Raw genomic sequence first — 25,108 nt, 5'->3', positions numbered from 1 at the left:
GGATTGTGAAAACTTTGCAATGTGGCTTCTTCTAGCACTTAAAGTCAGAGATGTCAACAATCAGCGGTAGTTTGGATAAATTGTATAAACATTTTTTACACAATACTTGAAGTTTGAGACCATCAGTTTCATTCCCTTTCTGCAAACTCCGCAAGTATAAAGTATTGCTAGAATTCTTTATCATGTCAAACACTTGGTTATCAACTGACTGATTGGAACACATTTTGTCATTCAAAATTGTCAATTTCGATAATCGAACATCGATTTTGCTGTCTCTTGGCACAGCCTCACAGAAGTATCATGGTGTTGAAGAACTCAAACTGTGGATTATAGCGAAAGGTGTAATTAGTTTGACTCTTGAGATCAGAGGAAAAGTGAGCTGCACTCAAATTGCTGATTTGTGCATCACTTTGATGAACACTGCATCACATTAAACATGGATTTCTGAAGGTTGATGGAGAGGCTGACATTTCTGCATGTCCATTTTTTATCCCCCAGAATGGACATTATTCAGCATTTCATCCTCAGACTTTATGGCAGGATGGAAAGTCCTACGGCTAAAATGGCATTTGGGACATTAAAACTCGTTTGTAATCGCAGTGCTGCTGTATGAATCAATTTCAGTACGTCCAATCTGATCTGTTACTGATCTGTTGTGAATGTGAGGTAAACAAGTAAACAATCTGCATGTAATGTAACAATGTGTTTTATGAGACAGCTCTGCACTTTGGTATCAGTTTAACAGCCGAGCCTGTAATTGAACTCTTCTTTCCTTGTTGCATCAAATAAGACGACTCTGCCTCTTTCTATTTGAATAAATGTGGAACATTCTCCTCTTTAGTGGCCTCCAGCACTCAGCGTTCATGAAGCATCAGACAGTGTGCTGCAATTGAATTAGTTTGGAGTGGGAGTAGCTGTAACACTCACAGAAATGGATGGTCAGTGAAGGATCAGCTGACCATGTGTAAATGCCAGATGAAAGCGAGAGGTAGGAAAAGAGGCTTCATAAACCGAACGGATACGAAGCGGTGTAAGTGGTTAGAGAAAAGGAATGGAGCATGTCGGGGGGAGAATTTGAAGAGTAGAGGTAATAGTTCATTGCCCTAAGGAAGAGTTAGCCTTTCTCATTACAGCAGACCTGCCTGCTGTTTCCTCTGTGACATCTCATGACGTAATGCTTTCTAACCTTTATGTTAGCTGAGCACATACAGTATGCTTTTCCTTCAGCATCACTTAACTTCACATTCAGTTGGACGGATCCATACCTTGGAGCTGCCCACCACAACCACAGTCTTCCACTGCTGACACTGAGCAGCTCCATTGGAGCATTCAGGGATCAAATGCTTTGCATGGGGTATCTAGACAGCTGTCAGAGGGGAAAATGTTACTAACTCACTCCAATCTATTAATTTATTTTTTCTCCAGGATTCAAACTGGCAACTTTCTAATTATAATACTGTATTTGTAAGCTTTGGTTTCTGCTTCCTCCAAGATAATAACTTTATCACTTGCTGACTATCAAAACTATCTATTAACTGCTAATTTTTTGTACTAATTTTTAGGCATTTCAATCAAACATTGATGAAGTTACTGCATACATTCATGGTCACATGACTCAGAAACACACATCTACACACTGATTTTTTTGCTGTCTCATCTAAGCTGATTGTGTCCATAAATCTTGTAGTGATTTCTTAGGGGCTAAGAAGACGCTCCTTCACGGTCAATATCCTGTTTTTATTGTACTGTTACACTGCTGGCTCTGAGTGTTTCCATCTGGGGAAATAGGCAAAGACTCTTCATCTTTAATACAACTCCTTGGTGAAAAAGCAGGGATGAAAATCCACCGTAGAAGCCTGATTTAACATTGCACAAAGGAAGTGCAAATAAGAACTGCAGCGACCTACAAAAGACAGTGTGTGATGCATTTCACCTCACTGTTGTATGTCTGTTGTAAACGAACTAAAATCTCTATTGTCACAGCTTTGAGCTGCTTGTTGTGGCCTGAACCAGATATTCATAGCAGAGGATGCACAAAATTTCACATCCTCATCATTATTGTGGATCTGTGAAAAATTGCTTCGAGGAAGTCATTAAAATCAACACGCTGACTTTATTCCACTACAAAATGAATTGATGTAATCACTATGGTAATGTCTTTACTATGACTTACAGTAAAACCATTCCAAAGGGCTCAATTGGGTCGTGGCTAATGATCAGTCTGTGTCACTTTTTATTGGAGTGCAAGGTTTCATTGATTATTTATGATAATCCCAAAAGTTTTTTTTAAAGGGACTTGCATCACAGAGTGGGAGCAGGAATCAGCCATGACCCGAACAAGCACCAAACGCCTGCACTGCAGTCTCCTGGACCTCCTCAGGATGGAAGAAACACATACACATATACAGTGAATCAACATTAGCTCAGGAGTGATGTAATATTGAAATGCAGTCTGTTTTTAGTATTACAGCTCTCCTGTCCAGGCCCAGAGGTTCCATGCTGGGGGAGATGTCAGAAAATTGAATCTGTCTAGCTTCAGGTAACTTCACGCCAACTTAGCCGGACATGGAAAAACACTCAGCTGTGCTTCTCTCTGGTCTCTTTTGAAGGTCACCATAAGTACTGTAAAGCAGTAATAGTAAGTAAAAGGAAAAAGCAGTACTGTTGGAGAAAAGTTTTAACTTTTTTATATATGCATTTATTTTTTCTTTAAATAGGATAAAAGAATAACAAACAACAAAGTTCAAGAGCTACTCTACTTACAGTTTTCAGCATTACTTATTGCCAGATGGGCAGTGCAAGCAGGAAATCTTTGGTTTTTTTTAACCTTTATTTTACCAGGACAGTCCCTAGAGATCAGGATATGGACTCTTTAATGACAAAACTGAAAATGTAGTACTTACCAGCAAAAACACGTCTCTATATACTATGACATCATGTACTTGCTATAGCAGTGGTTACTAAAACTACAAAACTTGTATTAACACTAAATATGAAAGAAGAGTTTACAGCCATGATAGCAGCTCTGTGAGGCTGTGGTGCTTTAAACTAAATGCTAACATGCTCACACTGACAATGCTAAGCGATGTTTAGCATGTATGTCTACAATTTTTACCATTTTAGTTTATCATGTCAGCATGCTAACATTTGCTAATTAACACTAAACACACACAAGTACAGCTGTAAGGCTAAGGGGAATGTCATAACTTTGCAGGTATTTGGTCACAAAGCAAAGTTGTTTGACATGATGATGGTGCTAGATAAAAAACATAGGGTCACCAAAGTTATAACAATTCTTCCTCTGGGGAACCCAGAACCTGAACCAAATTTCATGGTAGTCCATCCAATAGTTTTTGAGATATTTCAGTCAGGACCAAAGTGGTGGAGCGGCCAACAGACAGACTGACATAACATTCCATGAGCCTGGCCGCTTGTGTGAGTAAAAGTCATAGAAGCTTAATTCCAACTGAATTGAAATGAACCATTTAATTATCCGAATCATGACTTTTCCGAGTAAACACAGCTGATCAGTCCCCACTCAAGCAGATAATGCTTCATTTCACCTAAACTGTTTGAATGACACAGAACTGCATTTTGAATTTGGATAAATTCTCCCATTATCATCAGGAATCCTCGTTGAAGTATAAAGCCTTCCCTTTTTCTGTCTTTTTTAAGCACTCGCCTTTTCAAATGGAGAGCTGGCATGACTCCTTTCACAGCCTGTGCCGTTGTGAGCTGAAACAAAAAATGCTCTCACGCACACAATTGCACTTATGCACACATTTGGATTCACAAAATACCAACTGTGAGGTCTGGCATCAGTTGTGGGAATGGAGCTTTTAAGCAACATACCTTCCCCCTCCATATGCTCCAAACCCAACCTAGCAATTATATGGAAACCTCAAAGCTAACCTTAGAACACTATCTGGGGACAGGATCATGGCTACCAGCCAGTGTTGACCTACCCTGGAGATAGGCCTGCGCAAATCCTTCCATCATGTTTGAAAAGGCCTTCTGGGTTGAAACTGTTTCATGTGTGGATAGTGATAAAAGGCTGCTTGATTTTGGTGGTTGATTAAATTTTAAGCGAAATAGCACTTATTTTACATAAACATGATGGACATTCACCTGGTGTTCATCCTTGAGAATTGCAGATAGGATTTCACTGCCCATTGACCATAGAAGGAATTGTGTTATCAGCTAAATGTTAAGTTATTATTCTCATATACTGTCTGTCTGTCACACTACATGAAACCTCATTGCGTGCACCTAAAACTGGGTCTGAGCATAATAAAGCAGATTATCTGCAGAGCATTGCCAGATTTTACCCGGTATCAGTTCAGGATCAAGGTTGTCAATGACTGTGCGAGAGAAAGAAGGAGAATTTTGCAGTTAATGAATTCTTCTTTCATAGAAGTCATTTCATTTGAATTATGAATCTGTTCCTGCTATATTATTGTATTGTATGATTGTGTGTTTACTCCATCATACCTGTTGAAACGCATCAAAATCCTTTTTAAATTTGAATTCTTCAGTGAATCAAAACTGTAATGAATACACATGTTGTAACAGGATAACCAATAAATATGAATGTTCAATCTAATCTCAGGGATTCCCGTATAAACCACTGTATATGGCCAAATCTGTATCAGCATAAATTCATTATGGATTAAGTGCCAGTCAATGATGGGGAGAATCAGGTGAATACAATATTTTCAGACCTGCAGAGTGAGAATGATTAATCACAAAATCCCTGCTTTAAATTCTAAAGAGAAAATGACACAGATTTTCTCTATGATAGTATAATAAGCTTACAGTGCTGTAACACCTCATTCAAAGATATAGCATTTAGTAGTGATGTAGTTTAATATATGCACTTCCATTAGAAACATTTTACTGTATATTGATTTTCAAGTCACTCCCATTACAGTAAAATAACTACACCTCACTGTTAACTCTTGTAAGTGTTGTATCTCTAGCACTAACAAAAACAGTTTTGTTAACTAGTTAGAGTAGAACAGTAAGTGAAATATACATCTATGGACAGACCGAGCCTCTAGGTACTTATCTGTGATCCCTATTTCCAGGCCTTGCCTCTAAAGAAGCCCCTAATCTGGGCAAGGTTGCTCTTTCCTGAAGGTATTAATCCACAAATGTCTTGTGGGCCCTCACCTAGGATCAGTCTGCCTAGGAAACGGAACCAGGAGCTGTTTGCTCTGAAAGCAAAGCTCGCAGACTCTCAGGGAAACACAATGTTAGTTCAACAAGACTTGAACTGGAATACCTTAAAATAAAGCTGCATTCTTCCCCTATATACATCATTTTACATTATTTCTACAACATTCCTGCACTGATACAAATGATCACAGAGACAAGAGACAGAACACTTACAATCAATCAAAAACAATCATTGTCAACTGAACTCTGCTGAATCAACTGATGAGAAAGATTATCTTGAGTATCTTTTCCTCTGCACTGTTTAAAGGCCACAAGGCAAATATACTCCTGTGTTGAGGGTTGAAAGCAGAGAACAATCCTGAGGATGTAAGACCCCTCTCCCATAGATCCAAAATGAAGACCCCCCCCCCCCCCCGCCACTCCCCCCCCCCGCCACCCCCACCCCCCCCCCCCACCCCCCCCCCCCCCCCCCCCCCCCCCCCGCCCCCCCCCACCCCCCGCCCCCCCCCCCCCCCCCCCCCCCCCCCCCCCCCCCCCCCCCCCCCCCCCCCCCCTCCCCCCCCCCCCCCCCCCCCCCCCCCCCCCCCCCCCCCCCCCCCCCCCCCCCGCACCCCCCCCCCCCCCCCCCACCCCCCCCCCCCCCAAAAAAAAAAAAAAAAAGCCCCAAAAAAGGAAAATAAAATTAAAAACGCAAACAAACAAACACAGAAAGACGCTAAGGACTCAGGACATCAAATGGCATCTCATAATGTGCTCCCTGCCTATCCATCCATACTGTACTGCCCGAGAGTCGCCGCTGGCATTGAGCATAACATACTGGCTGTGACTTCACCGAGGCCGACGAGGACAGAAAGTACTTGGACGGGCTTCCCTTCCACCCTGCTGCTTCAGCTCGTCTTTGTTCGTGAGATCAAGTGCAGAGGAAAAGAATAAGGACAGAGGAAGCCAGTTTGATGTTGAGATGTATTTTTTTGGCACACAGGTTAGCTTTCTGCACTTCACCCTGTACGTGTGTACTGGTGTACCAAATGTCTTTGTGTGCGATGCAGCATCTTGGAAATGCTGTCTGCCTGCTTGTATGAATCCAGCATTTCAGCATTCTCTGTCTCAGGCAGTGTTCATCACTATTACAACCCCCACTAGACACACACGTGCACACATGCACCCTCAGAGCACGTAGCTGCACATACACACTGCACATGTGACATATGCAAGCATAAGCACCCCCACTCTTGCACCCACCTACACACACAGGCACGCACAACACCCTGCCTACTGGAGTGTAACCATGGAAACGGAGCGCCTGCCCAATAGGGGTTGTGATGGAAGCAGCAGAAGAGAGGAACAGGAAGAAGTGTATTCACCTCTATTCATCCATGCCATACATGATTTGATGAATCAATCTGTCACAAAGTAAAACTGAACTGGCAACCACATTTTTTAATCAATTCAGGCTCTTAAATATCAATATAATAATGTTTATATTTGAAATACCTATGTCACAATTATTTTAGATTAATTTCACATATCCAAGTTTCTTGAAATGGTTCTTCCACATTTAAATTGTGCTGTAATCAATTTGCCGTAAAGGTTACAATACATCCAAAAAAAAAAAAATCCACAAATTTAAGATAATAAGAGAATGAGCTGATTCTCGTTAATTCTTTCATTATAAAGCAGCATGGTTTCAAAAATAGCTACAGTATAAATCTGTTCACAGGGACATTAGAAGTGCATATGCCATTAAGGTTGGATTTGTAAGCATCCTCTAACATATGTATGACAATAAACCTGCCTGTTTTATTGCTCTTCTGAAATACAGTCACAGAGACAGCACCCATATAGACAATAAAGCAACACAGAAACCATATAAGGTACTATGCCACTTAATGTAAGTAACAGCTCACAGCATCCATGATAGAGTCTCATTTATACAGTACATTAAAAATCTTGGCAGCCACATGACCTATTTACTACAGTTTTATTAAATATTAAAGCTATTAAAGCTATGACATTCTATGACATCAACATCAACATCAATCTTTATATTGGCCCTGGTGGCCCACCTCTGCAATACAACATGGTATGAAACTCTGCTTGGATTTCCTAAGAAAAAATTGGGATTTGTTCTCTTTAACATAAAGTAGGGGGTTGACAAAATCGCACCAACACCTATACCATCCACTGCAAACCAGTACAACTACCCTGTGTCTTTGTGATGCTGATTTGAGCCCAAGACAGGCAAAGAGAGTATGAGCAGGATAGTGAAAGGGCAGCACTTGTCCCTTTCTCATTATCACTGCAGAGGTGCCCTTGAGCAAGGCAATCAACAATCGCTTCCCCAATGGGGCTGCTCAATATCTATCAGATCAGACGCTGTTGCAAAAGTGTCTAACTTGATCGAAACTACCCATAATAAATGAAGTAGAATACTAAATGTCAACCACCATTTTGCATGAACCACCTTGTCTGTGCATGAGTCTTGTCATACAAGAAGCACTTCTGTGTCACTCTGCTGTGTCCAATTAGGTCCTTAGATACCTACACACAGAAAAAACACTTCTGCACAAGCACAGGTGTTGGGTACCTTGGCTTCTTTTTGGATCTTGACATCACTCTCATCACACTCAGTGTGACATCGCCATAGCTACAGGGTTAGACTTTAAATCAGGTTATCGATTCATCAAGCTAAGACATTAGTTTTTAATTCAGTAGAGATTATCTGGCGGTGAGCTGACACTTTGAAAAGAACACAATTGAGAATTAGTACGAGCAAACTTTGCAATTAAAACCTTTTGATAATGACTTTTTGCTATTATCACGCTCACAGCGGTGCTTCATGTGGGCTGTAATGTGTAGTGCTATAATAATATTTTCAGATCACGAGCCCACCTCCGCATCTCTCTCTCTTTCTCTGTGAGCAGTACAGGTGGAGGAGAGTGTCAGTAAGTGTGTAGGCAATCGAGTGGGCGGCAAGTGCGATTTGGAGCCTGCGTCTTGACATGTGGGAATCCGTCACATGGCTGAAGGCAGAAGGATGAGTGGGCAGGACAGTGACAGAAAGACAGAAAAAACTAAGACTACGATGCAAAGACAGTTTGGCAACCTGGTGAAAACATCGGTAAATGTGCTCAGTTATGACACATGTCAGACATGACATCAGCAGCATCTGACTCTGCTGCTGACTGACCCACTGAAGCTCCCTCAAACATCCTCTAAACTTGCTTATTCTGAAAATTATTATTCCTTATGCAAACTGCTGAGTTAAAAAAATAAAGATGCTTAGCTTAAATGCCGTGAAGCAGCATTTAATGACATCCCTGGCCGTCTTATCCAGAGCAGCTTACGGTTACAACGGCAGGTATAGGTGCTCAGTCTCTTGCTTTTTCACAGTCTGCTTCAAGAGTAAAACAAGTCATGTTTTTATTTTAGGAAAACCTCTTAAGTCTTCCAGAAGAAATGCCTTGCTGTTTCTGCTCTCCACAGCCCCACAGAGCTCAGCCTGGACAGACACCTTATATGTCAACTTAACACAGTCTCTAAATAATAAAGCATCCTTACACCCGAGCTGTCATTTCAATATGCAGCAGGTAACCTAATGCATATAAATGGTCTCATAGTGCTTTAAATCCTCATTGGAAAATCACTGCTAAACAATTTTGGTTGTCAATCTCATTAAATCTGATTAAAACATTGAAAATAATATAAAAAAGACAGCATTTCTTAAAGCATGTTTCTGTGCATCTAGAGCTCATGCATGTGCTCTGCATGAAGATGCATTTAATGCTCTGCTTTGTAAATAGCAAGGATTCAGTTGTGACCTGTGACATGTGTCATTAAATCTGAGCCACTGAAATCCACAGACAGTGGAACGGACAAAACAAGAACAACCGCTGCCTCTGCTAGAGATGGAGAGTGTGCTGGAAGGAAGAAATTGAAATGCATATTGGCAAGGACGGATACAAGTATGAAGAGAGAAAAAAAGGTGAGGGAAGGTGGAAAGGAGAGGCATGTAAGACAGAAGGGAGTGTGTTCAGAAAGGGGAGTGTGAAAGAGAATGGGGATGACTGAGGAAAAAGGAAGGAATAAATGAAGAGAGCAGAGATAAGGATATACAGAGGGAAATGTGTGGAAATCAAATGAGGGAATAAGTAATAGGGAGGACAGAAATATGTATGGGAACGATGAAGGGGTAAAGGGCAGGAAGGAGCAAGAGAAGTAATAAGAGAGGGGTGGGTGAAAAGGAAGACAGATAAAGTGGAGAGAAAGAGGAGTCACGGGAAAGACGTAAGAATGAAACGAATGCAGGATGAGGTTGAAAAATGGAACAGTGGAATGCAGATGATGAAAAAGTGAAAAGGGAACTTTCACAGCTGTCTAGCAGCTCATTTTCACATTCACAGCAACCTTCTCAGTCACACACGCACAAACACACACTGTCGCTCGCTGGCAAACCAGTCAGTTATGATCTGTGGTCTCGGGCTAAAATCAAGTATAAAATGCTTATTCAGCTCCGGACAGGAAAATGAAACTAAAAGAAGTGAGAAAATATGTTAAAAAAAACATAAAAACAAACAGGTGCTAGAGCTGGAGAGCATGGTCAAATCACACGCACGAACGTACCTATGCACAATTATGAAATTCACACACATACAACATGAAATTCCACTTAGTTTAGCTTTAAATTACATAAAGGTTTTGAGAGATAGGCTTGTACTAAAACACTTTCTTCACAAAATAAGTAAACCAAATGTAAACCACAACAAAACTTAAATAAGTTTTGAATTAGCATAGAAGAGAAATTAAAACCAGCAAGACTCTACAAACAGACTGCAGGCATACTGTGTGCTAATCATGTCTCAATTGCAATTCAGTGAAGCAATAAAGCCTCCCATTGAGATTTCGCCCCAAAATAATGAGGATCCCTTTCTCTCACTCAGGCTGCTTACAAAGTCATCTCTGTGGTGAGTTGCGATACAGAGAGACAGAGATGTAGAGGGAGAGATGACAAAGACACTCACAGCGCATTGGAGGCCTTAAGGTACAGCTCAGCTTGTAACTGGAAACAGATCAGCTTGAATCTCTAGACAGTCTGTTGTTTTTAATTTTGTCACCTCTTTCCTGTTGTTAATGACCTGGTTTGATGCACTTGTTTATCGGGATGCAGTGGTATTTTATTCTCTTTTTAATTAAATTTGTTTTATAAATATTGTTCTAATCATCCACAGATGTAGGCCATAATGATACTTTTTCCTCACTACTAAAGTGTTTTTTCTTTCATATTTTGCTTATCTGGCAAATGCAAAATGGATGGGAATCTCATTTCAGCAATGCCTGTGTTTGGCCACTTTTAACTGACACTGATTAAACATTTCACAAATTATATACCAGATGAACAAAAACACTGAATAACGTCAGAGATAAGCCAATTTTATAGGTTTTATTACATTTATTTTCTATTTCTATTCTTTCTATTCTGTTCTATTCTATTTATTCGCTATCTGTGCTAACTTAAAATAAAATACCCTGCCTAAAGGCTGACCAGTATGTACATCATGCGATCAGAGAATATCACCCAGTTAGGATGCAGCTTGTATAGAAGCACTTGTACCTTGCTTCTCCAGAATGTCTACCTTCCTGGTTAAGTAAAGTTTAACAGACAGGATGGATGGAATGACGCAATGAATAAAGCGATTATATGCATGAGACATGCCTCAGGGAACAAGGAAAAGCAAAGTCACCATCACTGTGTGGTATGGGACTTGTGTCAAATTCTGCTGCTGGGAATACTCAAAACATAGAGTTGGGTGATGACCACTATGACATAATATTGACTTGATGCCAACAAGGCAGGAAGTTGAGTGTTTCTGCTTATAAGCCAATACCATTATTACTTATATTGTACCACAATCCTGTCACCCTTAAAATCTGAAAAAAAAAAAAGATCACAAATCTCTCCCACCATTTGTAGAGGCCTCTTCCGAAGGTCCCTCTCAGTGACCAGTCTCTCCTGGTCGGTGATGTAGAGTCCACGCTGTGCCAGCGCCTGGATCACGGCATCATGGCCCAGCAGAGGCTTGGCGGCGTCCCTCTTCAGGATGAGGCTGCCGGCCCTGCAGTAGAGGTCTGCAGACAGCAGGAGGCTGGTCACGGGAGGCTTCAGGTGCTCCTGCTCATACTGGTCTGTGTAGAAGGGATCCTTCAAGTCTGTTGGGATGCTGTCTGTGTGATGGAGGGGAAAAAGTTGTTGTTTTTGTAAGAGATAGAAAGAACATGCAATGCAACTGTGTTTAATTTTTGGCATATGAATCAGCTGTACTGTAACATCATGGCAACCAAGACCATCACCAGCAACAAATGCAACAAAATACTTGACCCACTGAAAAGAGTAGAAATACGTGATTTAGAAAAAACATGTTGTAGACAGAAGGAACATTTTCAATGCATTTTCTAAAATATGGACAATATAACAACTTTTTCCTATCTTTCCCCCATTTCTCACAAGGAATAGTTTGAATTCTTTAGCAAGACTTTGGAATAAACAAGTGAAAAGTCAGGTAAACTTGAAATGAGTAGCACAGTGTATGTACAGTGCTGGCAGCTTTATTCCAAATCTGCAAAAGTTTGGCTTTATTGAACATTTTCCACTCAGTGCACAGATTCTCTGCCACTACTTTACTTTTGCAGGTCTGCTTCATTTTTCATTGCCATGCTTTGACAATATCTTGACAAGGATATGTGTGAATAGATCTCCGCGTTGCTATAGCAACTGCAGGGGGAGTGGAACCCGATCGATTCATCTACTAGTCTGTATCTCTGCAACTTCCAGCTCCCTGGGAACACCCCTCTCACTGCCTGTCTCATCAAAGACAGAGCCTGTACGTGTGTGTGTGTGTGTGTGTGTGTGTGTGTGTGTGTGTGTGTGTGTGTGTGCGTGCGTGCGTGTACCACCTCAAGCAAGTCCACTGCAGGGGGATAGTCTTCATATAATTCAAAAACACTGCTTTTTTTATCGCCTTTGTCTGGTAGCTTTCTTGTCAGTGTTTGCTGAGCTGGGCAGCATTTTTATAAACCACTGCTTGAAAAGAGAAAGTGAGGCTTTTGTACAGAAAATATCAATTAGAGCCAAGCAAAAGCAAGTCCCCCTCTCTCAACAATAGATTAAACAATGAAACCATATTAAAGTGCTTTCAAATGAGATGCTACTGCAGTGTAAAAAAAAAATTAAATTACATCTGCACACACTCCAGATGCAGAGCCATCACTCTGTCAGAAGCAGGGCAATAGATGCAGATTCTGATACTGCTCTGTGTGTGTGTGCGAGAGAGAGAGTGTGTATGCAGAGAAAAATGTGACATGTGGTGAGCTACACCGACAGCTTTACACTCCCAAAACCCTCTACTCATCTCTCACACACACACACACACACAGAACAGTCAATGAATCACCTGCTTAGGCTGACCGCTATCAACAAGGTCATCTACAGAGGGACTCAGTGTTATTATGGAGCAGAAACGCAGACAGCAGTAGTAGCAGCTACCCAGGTTATATGCTTTTCCTGTAAGTACTATGTTCAGGTTATTGATCCCAACAAATAAATTAATCCTTCTTCTAGCCCTCCCCCTTCATCCTCCACAGGGAGGTCAGACAGGTCAGGCTGAGCTACAGAGAAACACCCCTGGAGCTGGTAGTGTGTCTGCACTTTGCTTAGGTAACAAAGAAACAACACATGACATTTTATTTAATGTTGTGTTTCAACATGCAGGCTTTCCTAAAGCCCAAACTGTGCATTCCACTATTTTCTGGCCCTGGTTCATGTTGTCACTTTATTCATGTTTCATGTCATACATTTCATGTATTTTCTTAATCAAAAAAAATTACAAAGTCAGTAACACTTGTGTGCTGTGGCCCAATGTACCGAGCTTTAAAAAACATTTTATTCTGACATCAAGTAACCGAACAAACTGAAACCTCTGCAAGCAAACACAAAAGCATCAATCCAAATCACTGCAGTCAGCAAACTCAATGTGCAATCACTTGATCAGTTGTATATTGGATCAAATACCATCCAGAAAATCTACTAACTCCAATTTAACATTCAAATATAGGATTACATTTTATATCAATCTTTATTTATGCAGAGGAGTCTGACTTTTGTGGCAACGCTCTGTTTCACATTCACAATATTTTAGTCTTCAATTGCTGACAGAGCAAAACCACTGATGTTTTGAGTTTAATAGCTTTGCTCAAGGGCATCTGTAAAGTATTTGGTAAGAGAATACAGAGAATTACACTGGTTTCCTTTCACCACCTTGGTTTTCCTTTTATTTCTGGTCACAATGACTATTCCCTGAGCTCTGCTTATGAATTAAGAGTTGTGTAGTACATTTAATATTTGTATCAGTACTGTTTGATAGTATTTCGTGGTAGCAGATGATCTGTTGTTTAGCTTGCATCTTGCATGTACTTGACTGTGTATTGATGCACTTCTGCATTGGTGTAATGAAGCAGATGCATGTGAAGTATTCAGAGCAGCGTAGGCAGGGATCTGGAGGCAAGCCCGCTCTCTCTCTTTGCACTCTCCCTCACCCTCTCTCTCTCCCTCTGGAGGGCTGTATTTTTGGAATCAACCCATTTCATTCAGTCCTGATTGAAAATACATAGAGGATGTGCAGGAGATCTCATGTTTGGTGGACTATTACAACATAGTGGCAATGAGTAATGTGCTCTTGTGGCTACAGCAGCAGAATACCATATTGTCAGCTTTGGTAAGACAAGCTGATTGTTGGTTTTAATGCTGATGTGACCAGTGAACAGATAGCACTATAATAACTACAATAATAGGGATTGCAACAAATAAAACTAATGGAAAAGAACAAAGTACCAGAGCCCTGAAGAATCTAATAAACAAACTGTTTATTTCTCTTTGTGCAGCAAAGCAACTCTAATATAAAAGTCATCTGTGTGGCCCATCTAAATAGTTTTTATGCTGAATGTAATGCTGTTTTGCCATCCACCCTCACACGTTACATGTGGGGGCCGACCATCTCAAATATATTCTCAACCTGTGGGAAAGGTTGTTCTGAATGAACTCTGAATTTTTTTCTGATATCAAAAGATGAATGAGGTGTATAATTCTGCCACATTTCCAAAACAATCTGGAATTTAAACTTACTAAAGAATCACTGTTGCAAAGTGACCGCATTACTGTATTTCTGTATTTCTCAGCAACAAACTCCTGAGGTCAGATTTCCGAAACCCAGGTTTGGACCTAAATCATTTTCATTTCAGTGTAACTGGAGCAAGGCCTCATTCATACTGCAGGATGTCTTTAAAGCCCAAACTACTGCACTTTTTCATCTTTCCAAACACTAATCAAGTTGGATATAAGCCAAAATTCTAACACTGTTTCACGTAAATGATGAACATTGAGTTACTGTAATTGCAATGCTGAAATAAGTTCATATACAGCAGTGTGGTTCACGTGGCTCATTATCAGATATGTGATAATCCCATGTGTCACAAGGGAAATAAAAGCAAACTTAGGACACTGTCAGCTGCAGTGTGAACAAAAAAAACTGAGCAAAAGTTTGCATATAGTGACACCAGCCTTGGTGTGACACACAAAGGTATTCTCTCTTAGCTAGTTTAGATGCATTTAGAAGAGTTTGTACATCCTATTTTATAATATGCTCTTAAATATGTAGAAAATTGCAAATTAATTTGAACTAATGGAAGAAGCAGGAATTTCATCAGCGTAGTATCAGAGTATGTTTTAACAAATAACAATTTCCTGTAAATAAGATGAACTGCTAAACTGTTAAAGAGCTGCACGCTTGCTGTAATTTCAAGACGCTCCTAATCTCCACTCAGTGTATAAACATTTCAACTTCTTAAGGTTAAAAAATGATACCATAACCATGTGACAGACATCACAATTTAGCACATTTCCACTCCATGTATCATCATATAACACACCTGATTCTTGGGTGTGTTATATGATGATAAATCATGTCTTCATTAGACACTTATGCTGAAATGTGACTTAAAGGTGTGTCAGTTAGAAGCCACCATAGCTCAAAGGCACAATATGAGGAGGGGTTATTTTAAGGAGAGGAGTTACTGTGCTGAGAGTTGTCACTGTATGACCATGTTGTTGTAAGTCCTGCTGATGGACAACAGAGGGTCATAAAAGTTATACGTTACACCTAAAATGTGCATCCTAAATCCGTTAATGCTGATCTATAAATGTGAAAGGCATCACATATTTACACTTGCAAACAACATATTTGTTAATGTATAAAAGAGCATATCCATCCATCTGAAATCATAGTGGTACAATAAAACACATTATACATGTTTAATACAAAAATACTGCATTAGAATGTGCACTGCAGTTCATTTCATTATTATTTTTACTGTAAATGTTCATAAAAGCATAACTTTTAGCCATTCAGAATGTAACAAAAAATACTTTGAGCATTTTTTACAGCAGCAGATTAAGAAAATGAGTGCTTTGCAGTTCATTCTAACAAAAACAGGTGGTGAAAGGAACAGGAGATCCCATATCAGCTAAGGAGCCACGGTTGGTCCTTTTAAATCTGTTTTGGGTGAGGTGAGTCTCTACTAACCAGATAACAGACTCAATTGCCATTTTGTTTTCACTGCATTGCTGGTGATGTGGGTGGTGATTCATCAGTATGGAACCAAGCTATATCCTTTCATTCCCTGCATTAACATACCTTCACTCTCTAAGATGAATGCATTTTTAATACTTTAAATACTACCTCATGCAGTGGGGTTGTAAACCTGCTTTTATCTACATTTTCATTGCAAAACAGACTTTAACCTTTGATATTATATACTGACAGAATATCTATATATATATATATATATATATATATATAAATATATGTTGATATTTTGATTATGATGCTTACTGACTACACCTTCATAACTTTTTCATTTAACCCACATTAATGTTCAAAAGCACAACCTTTGTGTGCTATATATCCTGCTGACAATGTATAAAAAGGCCCACATGTGATGCATCTGTTTCTAAATTTGACTTGGATGCAGCACCCTGAAGGTGAGATAATTTGGGACACCTTCATACCTCTTTAGTTCCAAACTGAACGGTCCCTTTCCATTAAGTAGAACAACATATTTATTGATCAGGGGGTTCCAGTGGAGCAAACAGTTTAATCTTTCCTACTGGGATAATATTTACTGTCTTTCCAATATGCTATTCATTTAAGATGGTCTGCAATGGGGCAACAGCAACAGAGCACAATAGCGTTCGTGAAACCACTGAGGCTTTACTCTGATGGAAAATCACTGTGGATATCTCTACAGGGAATACTACAACCAGGGGAAATCAATGGTGAGACCTATATAGTCCAAGACGTCTCTACCATACAAGGAAGAGACCGTTTTGAGTTTGTTTTGGTGTCATGGCCTTTTAAAATGTACAGACATATTATCCATTTATTTCATCGGGTTTTGCAGTAATTCATTTAAATTATGACAAAACATGCACTTCAAAAGAAAACAACACATCAAATATGATGCAAATATTCATGCAGCGTGCAACTGTATAACTGTTTCGAGGTACAGTAAAGACACCTACCTGTCCCGTACGCCTTGGCTACCAGCCATGTGAGGCTGCAACAGATTTTGGCTCGGGAGAAGTCATAGTGCTCAAAAGACTTTATTGCTGGAGCAACGAATGTCTTCTGAACATCCCTGACGTCCTGAACTTCACCCATATTTCTCCCTGAATTGTACTGTTAGACCCTAGGAAGCAACACAACGCCAAAGCATCCCACTACTGGAATTTCGCGGAAAACAATAAATTGAACTGTAAATTGAAAAGCTGCAGTGTCTTTCCGCAGATTATTTACAGGTTCTTTCAGTCATGAAATGGTAGGCTGGCTGCGTTTTCGTATTTTTCAGTCTTGTTGACACAATGAATCGCTAGTCTTGGTGTTTTCCATCCATTCTGCTCCCTACCAGTTCAAATGGGCTCCGTCGGACCAAGCTGGAAAGGTTTCCTTGGATTTCAGAGGAAAAACTGCTCTTTGACCGGAATGAAAACAGAGAAATTTCCATTCTTTGGGTTCTTTGGTGGCAGACGGCTTCTGCCTTTCATGTCCATGTATTCTGGTATGGATAACCTACGTGTTTAGCAATCCCTCCTCAATTCAATCTCTTGGTGCCGCGGTGCGGTTTTCCTGCCGCACTGTGGCTCTCCAAGCCCTGCACCTTTGTTGCGCAATGCGCATGCGCGTGGGTTATCTTCAGATACTGTCGGAAATATTACAACTTTTGTTTTAGTTTCTTAGTTTGAACGGTCCAAATGCATATTTTACCGTGGCCGATTGGCCGAAACGGCGTTCACTGGCTAAAATTAACAAGAATGAAGTTGCAATAACAACTGATTAAAAAATGTTTTATAACGATATTCAGCTTTGGAACTGTAATGCATTTTCCTGCTATTTCATTATGGCGATGAATACCAAATATCTGGAACATGACAACAGGCCAAGGGTATCTTGTAACACTACTAAGCAATATATTCATAGGCGTACCACACGACTGCTCTGCAGTATAAACGGAAATGTTAACTTTACGATGAACACATGAATGTAGCATAAAAAGAGGGCAGGGTGCATGCAATTAGCGAGAAAACAAAGCTGAAGGGGTTTTATTAATTACATAAATCTAGACAGTTTTTCAGTTACTGTCTATCGTATTGCCCTTATTCCAGACCAGTTTAATTCCCTTGAATATTCGACAGACTTATAAAGCCCGATTCAATTCCCCAGCCACATCCCACATCCACAATGCACATGACCTCAGTTTGAAGATTTTGAAATATAATAAGCTGACATATTTAATGATTTTTTGGCATATTTCAATACAAAAGGTGTCAACTGTGTCTGTTATAGAAGGCTAATTACCCCTCTGAATCATAGCAGAGAGGTTGTTCTATGAACTACATTTCCCGTCGTGCAAAGTAGTAATGCGTCATCGGTGTGCGTCGGTGATTGTTTTGAACTGTTGGAAGATTTGACGGAAGGAGGTTTGTGTAATGCTCTTAAATGTATATGAAACATTCAGCTAAGATACTTGCTGGAATTTCTGAGTTAGCTGTGGCCGAACCGTGGTCTGAGAGGTGCAATTTAAAAAGTAGCGTTCAGGAGTTGTATTTGTCTTTGTAACCAGCATTTTAGGCGGATTTAACATGAGATGCAAGTCTATATGTTAATCACATTTTAACTTTGTTAGTGAACTAAAATATGTAATTTCCTGACTCTTTGTTAAATATATTGTACAAACCCAGATATAGCAAGTTCCCACCACTTGGAGAACTTGCCTAAATCACTGAAATGACAACTTAATGTTTACATGGGTTTTTTTCTGGTGGCAACAGGTCAATAACTCCCTAAAAATGTTTATGCCAAGAGCCCTGAAAGTGAAGAGACCTGTCCAGGGATCGGGAAAAATTTTGAATAAGAAAAGCAAGATACAACAAGATGAGAGAAAAGATGAAGGTACTTCAGAGACACCTGTTCAGAAGGAGGAACCATATGAAGATACCAAAACACAGGATGAGACAATACACGCAAGTGGAGACTCTGCAGGTTTGACAGAGAGCTCAGTACATGATGATGGACACAGCTCTTCCTCCCATGAAACAGAAGAGGAGGAGGAAGAGAATGAGGAGGAGGAGGAGGAGCCGGTCAAATCATTCAAAAAGAGCCAGAGATGGCCGGAGCCAGGGGAACCTGTCTGTGTGATGTGTGGTCGCTATGGGGAATACATCTGTGACAGCACTGACAATGATGTTTGCAGTCTTGAATGCAAAGCTAACCATTTGGTGCAAATGGGAATGGGGACTGGGGCGGATGTCTTTAACCGTAAGGACACAAATGGAGATGGAAGGACTCCCCAACCTCCACAGTCAGCAGTTGACGGTGGTGGGACGGGTGAATGTGAAGCAGGGTATAACTACAGGGAAGATCCATTCATATCAGGCCTTACAGACGAACAGGTGCAGCGCATTAAACAAGAGCTAGGCATTGAAACCCAGGGGACAGAAGTCAGGAGACCCATCATTGAGTTTGAACACTGTGGGTTCCCTGCCACGCTGAGTGGGAACTTGAAGAAGGCTGGCTATGAGGCGCCCACACCAGTCCAGATGCAGATGGTGCCCGTTGGTCTCAGTGGCAGGGATGTGATTGCCAGCGCTGACACAGGCTCAGGGAAGACTGTGGCCTTCCTGCTGCCAGTGGTTGTGAGAGCACTCCAGGTACAGTGGTGCAGAAGAAACAACAGAATTATTTGGGTTTTTTTTGTAATGTAGTTCACATCATGAAACTGCCTGTTCCTACACAAATGAATTCATATTTTAACCTATAGAAAACTTAATTAACTATACTGATTCTGGATGAAATATAATAGTGGCTGGAATTTATGATTATTTTTTTCATCAAAAAATCCTGGAGATGAGTTTTAACTCTCAGCATTTTGTAGGGTTTTTTTTGTTGCAGGCCACATTTCAGCCCTGGTATTAAGTTCTTCATTTACCAATATTACAAGCAACCTGCAGTAAGGAATGCACAGGTCAGGTCATTTTGTTCTTTAGGACAAAATTAAACGGAATTGCCTGAACATTATTATTATTGTTATGCAGTAAACTGAGCAGACAAAATTTTATTCAGACTACTGTAGCAAGCATCTCCTCTGCTGAGGTATCCTTTAACAAGACACCAGACCTCCACCAGCTGACAGAGGAGCTGTCCCGTATCTGGCCATGACCTGCCTGTACAGAGAATTTTTTTAATAGAATGTAACTATTCACTAAATGTCTCTAGTAGACATGGGAGGAATAACGTTACTGGGTTCATCTCAGGGCTTTTGGGCTTACATTTGTATTCACATGCTGTACGTCTTCTTTTTTTGTTTTTAGAAACCAGCACACACTGTGCACAGCCCCGTTGCTCTGATCCTGACCCCGACCAGGGAGCTGGCCATTCAGATAGAGAGACAGTGCAAGGAACTGGTGAAGTGCCTCCCCAACATGAGAACTGCCCTACTGGTGGGCGGCATGCCGCTTCCCCCACAGCTCCACCGCCTCAAATCCAGCATCAAAGTACAGTGCAGAGTGCATCACTACTTTTACTATTTTTATTTCCTGATTCACTTTATCAAAACATTTGTATATAATGATATAACTGTTCAGCTTTCTTCATGAAGTTCTTCTTTTAATCCTCTTAGATTGTCATAGCCACCCCTGGGCGACTCCTTGAGATCTTGAGGCAGAAAGCAGTGCAGCTGGACAAAGTGAAGGTTGTGGTGGTTGATGAGGTATGACAAACACAGAAGGTCAGCACTTAAAGGGCTTCCAACATAAATTTAGAATTTTGTGCCTTTGAGAACAAAGGGCCTGTAAGGTTAAATGAATGGGTTTCATTTAAGTATAAATGTATCTTTCAAAGTAAAGACAATAATGTTTCCGCTCACTGGGTGCTCTCGGAATCTAACAATCAGTTCTAAACATCCTCCAGAAAACCTTCAGTTGTGGTGATACAGCAGCAGTTTTGAAATTCCAATTCCAAATTTCACTTTGATTAGATTATGATGAGCAAACAATGGCTTTCATTGCTAATTTTGACAAACATCATGTCATGTCCTCAAACATGCTGTAAAACTGAAGATTTTACCAAACAAAATAATAATAGTTGTGCTGAAAAATCCTTGAATTTTCCCACAGTATGCTGTTTAGTGTGTAGAAATCATACAGTTTTGAAAGAGACAAAGTCTATAGGTATTTGTGATGTATCCTGTAGGTGGACACTATGTTGAAAATGGGCTTCCAGCAGCAGGTGCTGGAGGTTCTGGAACAAGTCCCTGTAGAACACCAGACTCTGCTGGCGTCAGCCACCATCCCAACAGGGACAGAGGAGCTCGCTGGTCGGCTGGTCCGTGATCCTGTCCGTATCGCCATCGGAGAGAAGAACCAGCCCTGTGCCAATGTCAGGCAGATCCTGCTATGGGTAGAGGAACCTTCTAAGAAGAAGAAGCTGTTTGAGATTCTCAATGTAGGTTGCAACCTGTTTTGATTTTTAATCATTACTTTGTGAGGTGTGGTTAAAAAAACAGACTGTTTCTCTTTTGTTTTGTTTTTTTTTTGGTCAGCAAATCCAGTTTGCACTAAAAGTCTCAATAGAAAGATTTTGGGTGGAGTATCACTGTAAGCCCAGGGTTTTCAATTCCAAACCAAGCTTTCTTTAACTGGTCAGCTGTTTTCATAGATTTTTTTTTGTAAAGCCAGGACTAAATGTACCAGAAAGTGCTCTGGTAGGGACAAACACAGAAAGTGGGTTATTGTCTCAGCTTTAATTTATTGTGGATTTATCGCTCAGTCTTGACATGCACTGGTACCAGCTTGATATTTTATTAACTGGCTGTTTTAAAGGTGGGAATTCCTAAAGCTCCAAGGACCAGTCTCCCCACTACACCATATTTAGACAGCCATTGCTACAGCCTTGGCCCCCGTCTGGAGGAAATGGGTGGGTCCTGAGCCATGGCCCCACTCCAAGAATCCCAGCAATGGCTTGTACCATTTATACTGGGCAGGACAGGAAAGGTCTGCTTTAGTTAACCCAGTGAAAAAGTGTTGTTAGACCATTGTGAGAGTAAAGGGAGATACTTTTCTGCATAGAGGGATGTTGTGATTGTTGATTTTTTTTTTTTTAATTCATGACTACTGTTATTTAATCCAGCATTGTAACAGTACACTGAAGTGGGTGGGTCCAGCAGGATTCCTGTAGGATCATTGGGCTGTTAGACTGGATTTAGAGGGGACACTCGAAGAAATCCAAAAGTCTGGAGTGGATGGGACTCTGTCACAGTCGCTTTATATGCCACAGCCCTCACAGCATTATATATCATCATTTACTCAACTTAAGTCAGAAAATCATAGCATGTTCTCACAAATCGAAGCCAGATCAGTAGGCTGAGAGCTGAATCAAGTTTAATGCAGGAGCCTCATCATTATCACATTACCTACCCTCCTGCTTTAGGCAGAGACACTTTATTAGTTATCAAGGGAAATAACAAGTTAGATTAGAGCATAAGGGAGAGACATGAAGAGCCCACTTTCATAACATTTATTAAGGGCTGTGTAAAGCCCTTCTGTCACGATCTAAGTAGGAAGGCAATAAATACACTGGGACTGGATAAGTAAGGAAGCAGTTTTCACTCATCTGTTACCTTGCAGTCTGGCTATGCTTAAATTTTGGCTCTGCTACATCCACCAGTCAACTCATTTTAGTTGGAGGAAAACCTGGTATATAGCCAGACAGGTGAATGTGATCATTTTAAAGCCTGTCAGCCAGTCCTGCTCCTTATTTTCCTTGAACATGTGTATCACTGGCTGAAGCTGCTCCACTGCTGGAGGATTCTGACTTTTCAATCTGACCCAAAGTTTCTAAGTTTCTTCTATGTCAGCATCTGGCATTGTAACATACAACTTTTTCATAAACTAAAGTTAAAAACTCAATAGTCATGCATCACGGCTGAATATAGTTTCTGAAATGTCTGTATGTGGAGATGTAAAAATGTTGTAAAATGTTTTTTTTTTTTTTTTTTTTTTTTTTAAATCCCCCCTTTTTTTTTTTTGGGGATTTAAAAATTTTTTAAAATGTTTTTTTTTTTTTTTTTTTTTTTTAAATCCTCCCTTGTTTCTGTCTTTTTCTGCGTGGCTCTGCAGGACAGTAAGCTGTACCACCCTCCAGTGGTGGTCTTTGTAGACTGTAAACTGGGGGCTGATCTGCTGTGTGAGGCGGTCACCAAGGTGACAGGCCTGAATACAGTGGCAATCCACTCTGACAAGAGCCAGCGGGAACGTAACCGCATCCTCAGGGTGAGTCCAATGGCAGCCAGGACATGTACAGTAAAGTGAATAAATAGCAGTGGTCCCATGTTTGGTGTTCATCAGTGTTTGTTCCTGAATTTCTTGTTGCTGGAAGAGCGCAGCCACTCAGAGCTGAGACTTAACAGTGCTGCTTTTATCAGTATATTGAATGCACAAGGATTTTTAACGTTATTATATCAACACTGAAAGAACAAACACAGCGTTTCATTCACTCAGCCTCTTTGTTCTAAAAAAACACATGAAGGCCAGACAAGCTCTTTGTCAAAGCCACAACAGCTATAGAAAAAGCAACTCCTAAAAGACAAGAAAAAAAGCAAAGTGGAGAAGTAAAACATAGGGGTTAACGGCTGTAATTAAGCAGGGCCTAAAATCATCCTGATTTCATTTAGATGCCATTCAACAGCAGATCACCCTTCCTGGTGAAAACAGGAAAAAAATAAAAGGTACTAAGAGTAATTTAACTTTTTAAACTTCCCCCCAAATGTCACTTTTAAGTTTCTATTTAGTAGGAAAAAAGATTAATCAATGCATGGCAGTATTGGTCATTTTATGTTCCGTCTCTGCTAGTTCTTACACATCATTTAAGCTATTTATACTCACACTAAGGAGTGATTCAGGCTGATGTCATATTCACATAGCTGAACCATTACATCAGATGGAAATATACAAGTTATCTTGTGCATTATTCTACACACATTGTGCTGTGATTAAATGTAGTATGTTTGGAAATTTTGGGATCTTCACTGTAATGTAAAATAAATTCTGGGGTTGGCTTGTTTTTAAAGCTGGACCAGCCAGATCATGCAGAGTTTATAGTTAAATTTGAGTTCCGTAGACCCCAGTTGCACATTGGTGAAAATTACTTTATTCACAATGTTCACAGTCCTTGTAGAGTGCTGACCATACTAAACATGTCTGACAGTGTAATATTTACCGTGTTGTGTCTTCAGGGTCTCCTGGATGGAGACTTTGAGGTGGTGATCAGTACAGGAGTGTTGGGCAGAGGACTGGACCTTGTCAACGTCAGATTGGTGGTTAACTTTGACATGTCAAACACAATGGATGAGTATGTCCATCAGGTTAGTAATACCTGATGTGGGAAGGTGGTAATCTTACAGTTTTATTTTGCAAGATTTTTTTCCAGTAACATTATACTGTTTCTTTAATGCACTTGTCTGAGTATTGTATTGTCTAGTTGACACTTCCCATCACAGACAGATTTTTCTGTTCAATATTTTTCATTATTTAAATTTGTTATCATTATATTGAGTCATTTTTAATCTTTATGTAAATATCTGACACCTTGTTGACTGTCATAGCTAAAGTGGGCAATAATTTGCATATAGATAAAAAGCAATATTTGATCATCTGGAATATTGACTTATTTGCAAAACTGAACATTTAATGTCACCAGTAATGCCCTAATATATATCATGGAAGGCAAGCTAAAAGTATTCTATTCATACCTTAATTTCTTCGCATACAGGTGGGCAGAGCCGGGCGGCTGGGACACAGGGGAACAGCCATTACTTTTCTCAACAACAACAACAAGCGACTGTTCCTGGAGGTGGTGAATCGGGTCAAGCCCACAGGGTCCATCCTACCCCCACAGCTCTTAAACTCACCCCACCTCTATGAGCAGCAGAGAAGAGAAAGACAAAAGACCAAGCATGAGGACACACTGGTCACCAAGAACAACCTCATAGACATCATAAGGAAACATGACCGTCGCAAGAAGTAGCAAGTTGTTCCTTTCATTCCTGCAACGGTGCTGTATATTTATTAAAGAAATGCTAAACGTTTATTTTGTATATTGTGTATTGAAAAAAATAAATGTCATTATGTTGTTTTCTGAAAAAAAAGTATTTTGTTATTGATAAGAAAATTTATTTAAATAGAGAAAATATCTTTTCTTCAACCTAGGCCCTCCATTTGAGGGACAGTCTTTCTTGCCACAGCTGTGGTGTACATGTGGTGTCTTTTATT

General features: G+C 40.3%; 2 protein-coding genes across 2 annotated transcripts in view; one reads left to right on the top strand and one right to left on the bottom strand.

Annotated features, from left to right (window-relative positions):
• Nucleotides 1–17,296, bottom strand: part of camsap2 (calmodulin regulated spectrin associated protein family member 2) — a 50,369-nt gene extending 33,073 nt beyond the window's left edge. The window contains exons 1-2 of the mRNA XM_022746974.1: nt 16,808–17,296; nt 11,141–11,400 (exon numbers count right to left, since the gene is read on the bottom strand). Coding sequence (XP_022602695.1) covers nt 11,141–11,400; nt 16,808–16,946 — 399 coding nt within the window. The 5' untranslated portion in view covers nt 16,947–17,296. The remainder of the gene's footprint in view (nt 1–11,140; nt 11,401–16,807) is intronic.
• Nucleotides 17,297–18,219: 923 nt separating this feature from the next.
• Nucleotides 18,220–24,907, top strand: ddx59 (DEAD-box helicase 59). The gene is made up of 8 exons (XM_022768604.1): nt 18,220–18,262; nt 18,614–19,492; nt 20,153–20,335; nt 20,461–20,550; nt 21,033–21,284; nt 22,958–23,110; nt 24,073–24,201; nt 24,609–24,907. The coding sequence occupies exons 2-8, from the start codon at nt 18,632–18,634 to the stop codon at nt 24,861–24,863; spliced, it is 1,923 nt and encodes a 640-aa protein (XP_022624325.1). The 5' UTR covers nt 18,220–18,262; nt 18,614–18,631; the 3' UTR covers nt 24,864–24,907.
• The last annotated feature ends 201 nt before the right edge of the window (nt 24,908–25,108 follow it).

This window comes from Seriola dumerili, unplaced genomic scaffold (assembly GCF_002260705.1).
Source record: "Seriola dumerili isolate Sdu_G_001 unplaced genomic scaffold, Sdu_1.0 BDQW01000002.1, whole genome shotgun sequence".
Taxonomy (NCBI): Eukaryota; Metazoa; Chordata; class Actinopteri; order Carangiformes; family Carangidae; genus Seriola; species Seriola dumerili.
This window is presented reverse-complemented; position numbering and strand designations above follow the sequence as displayed.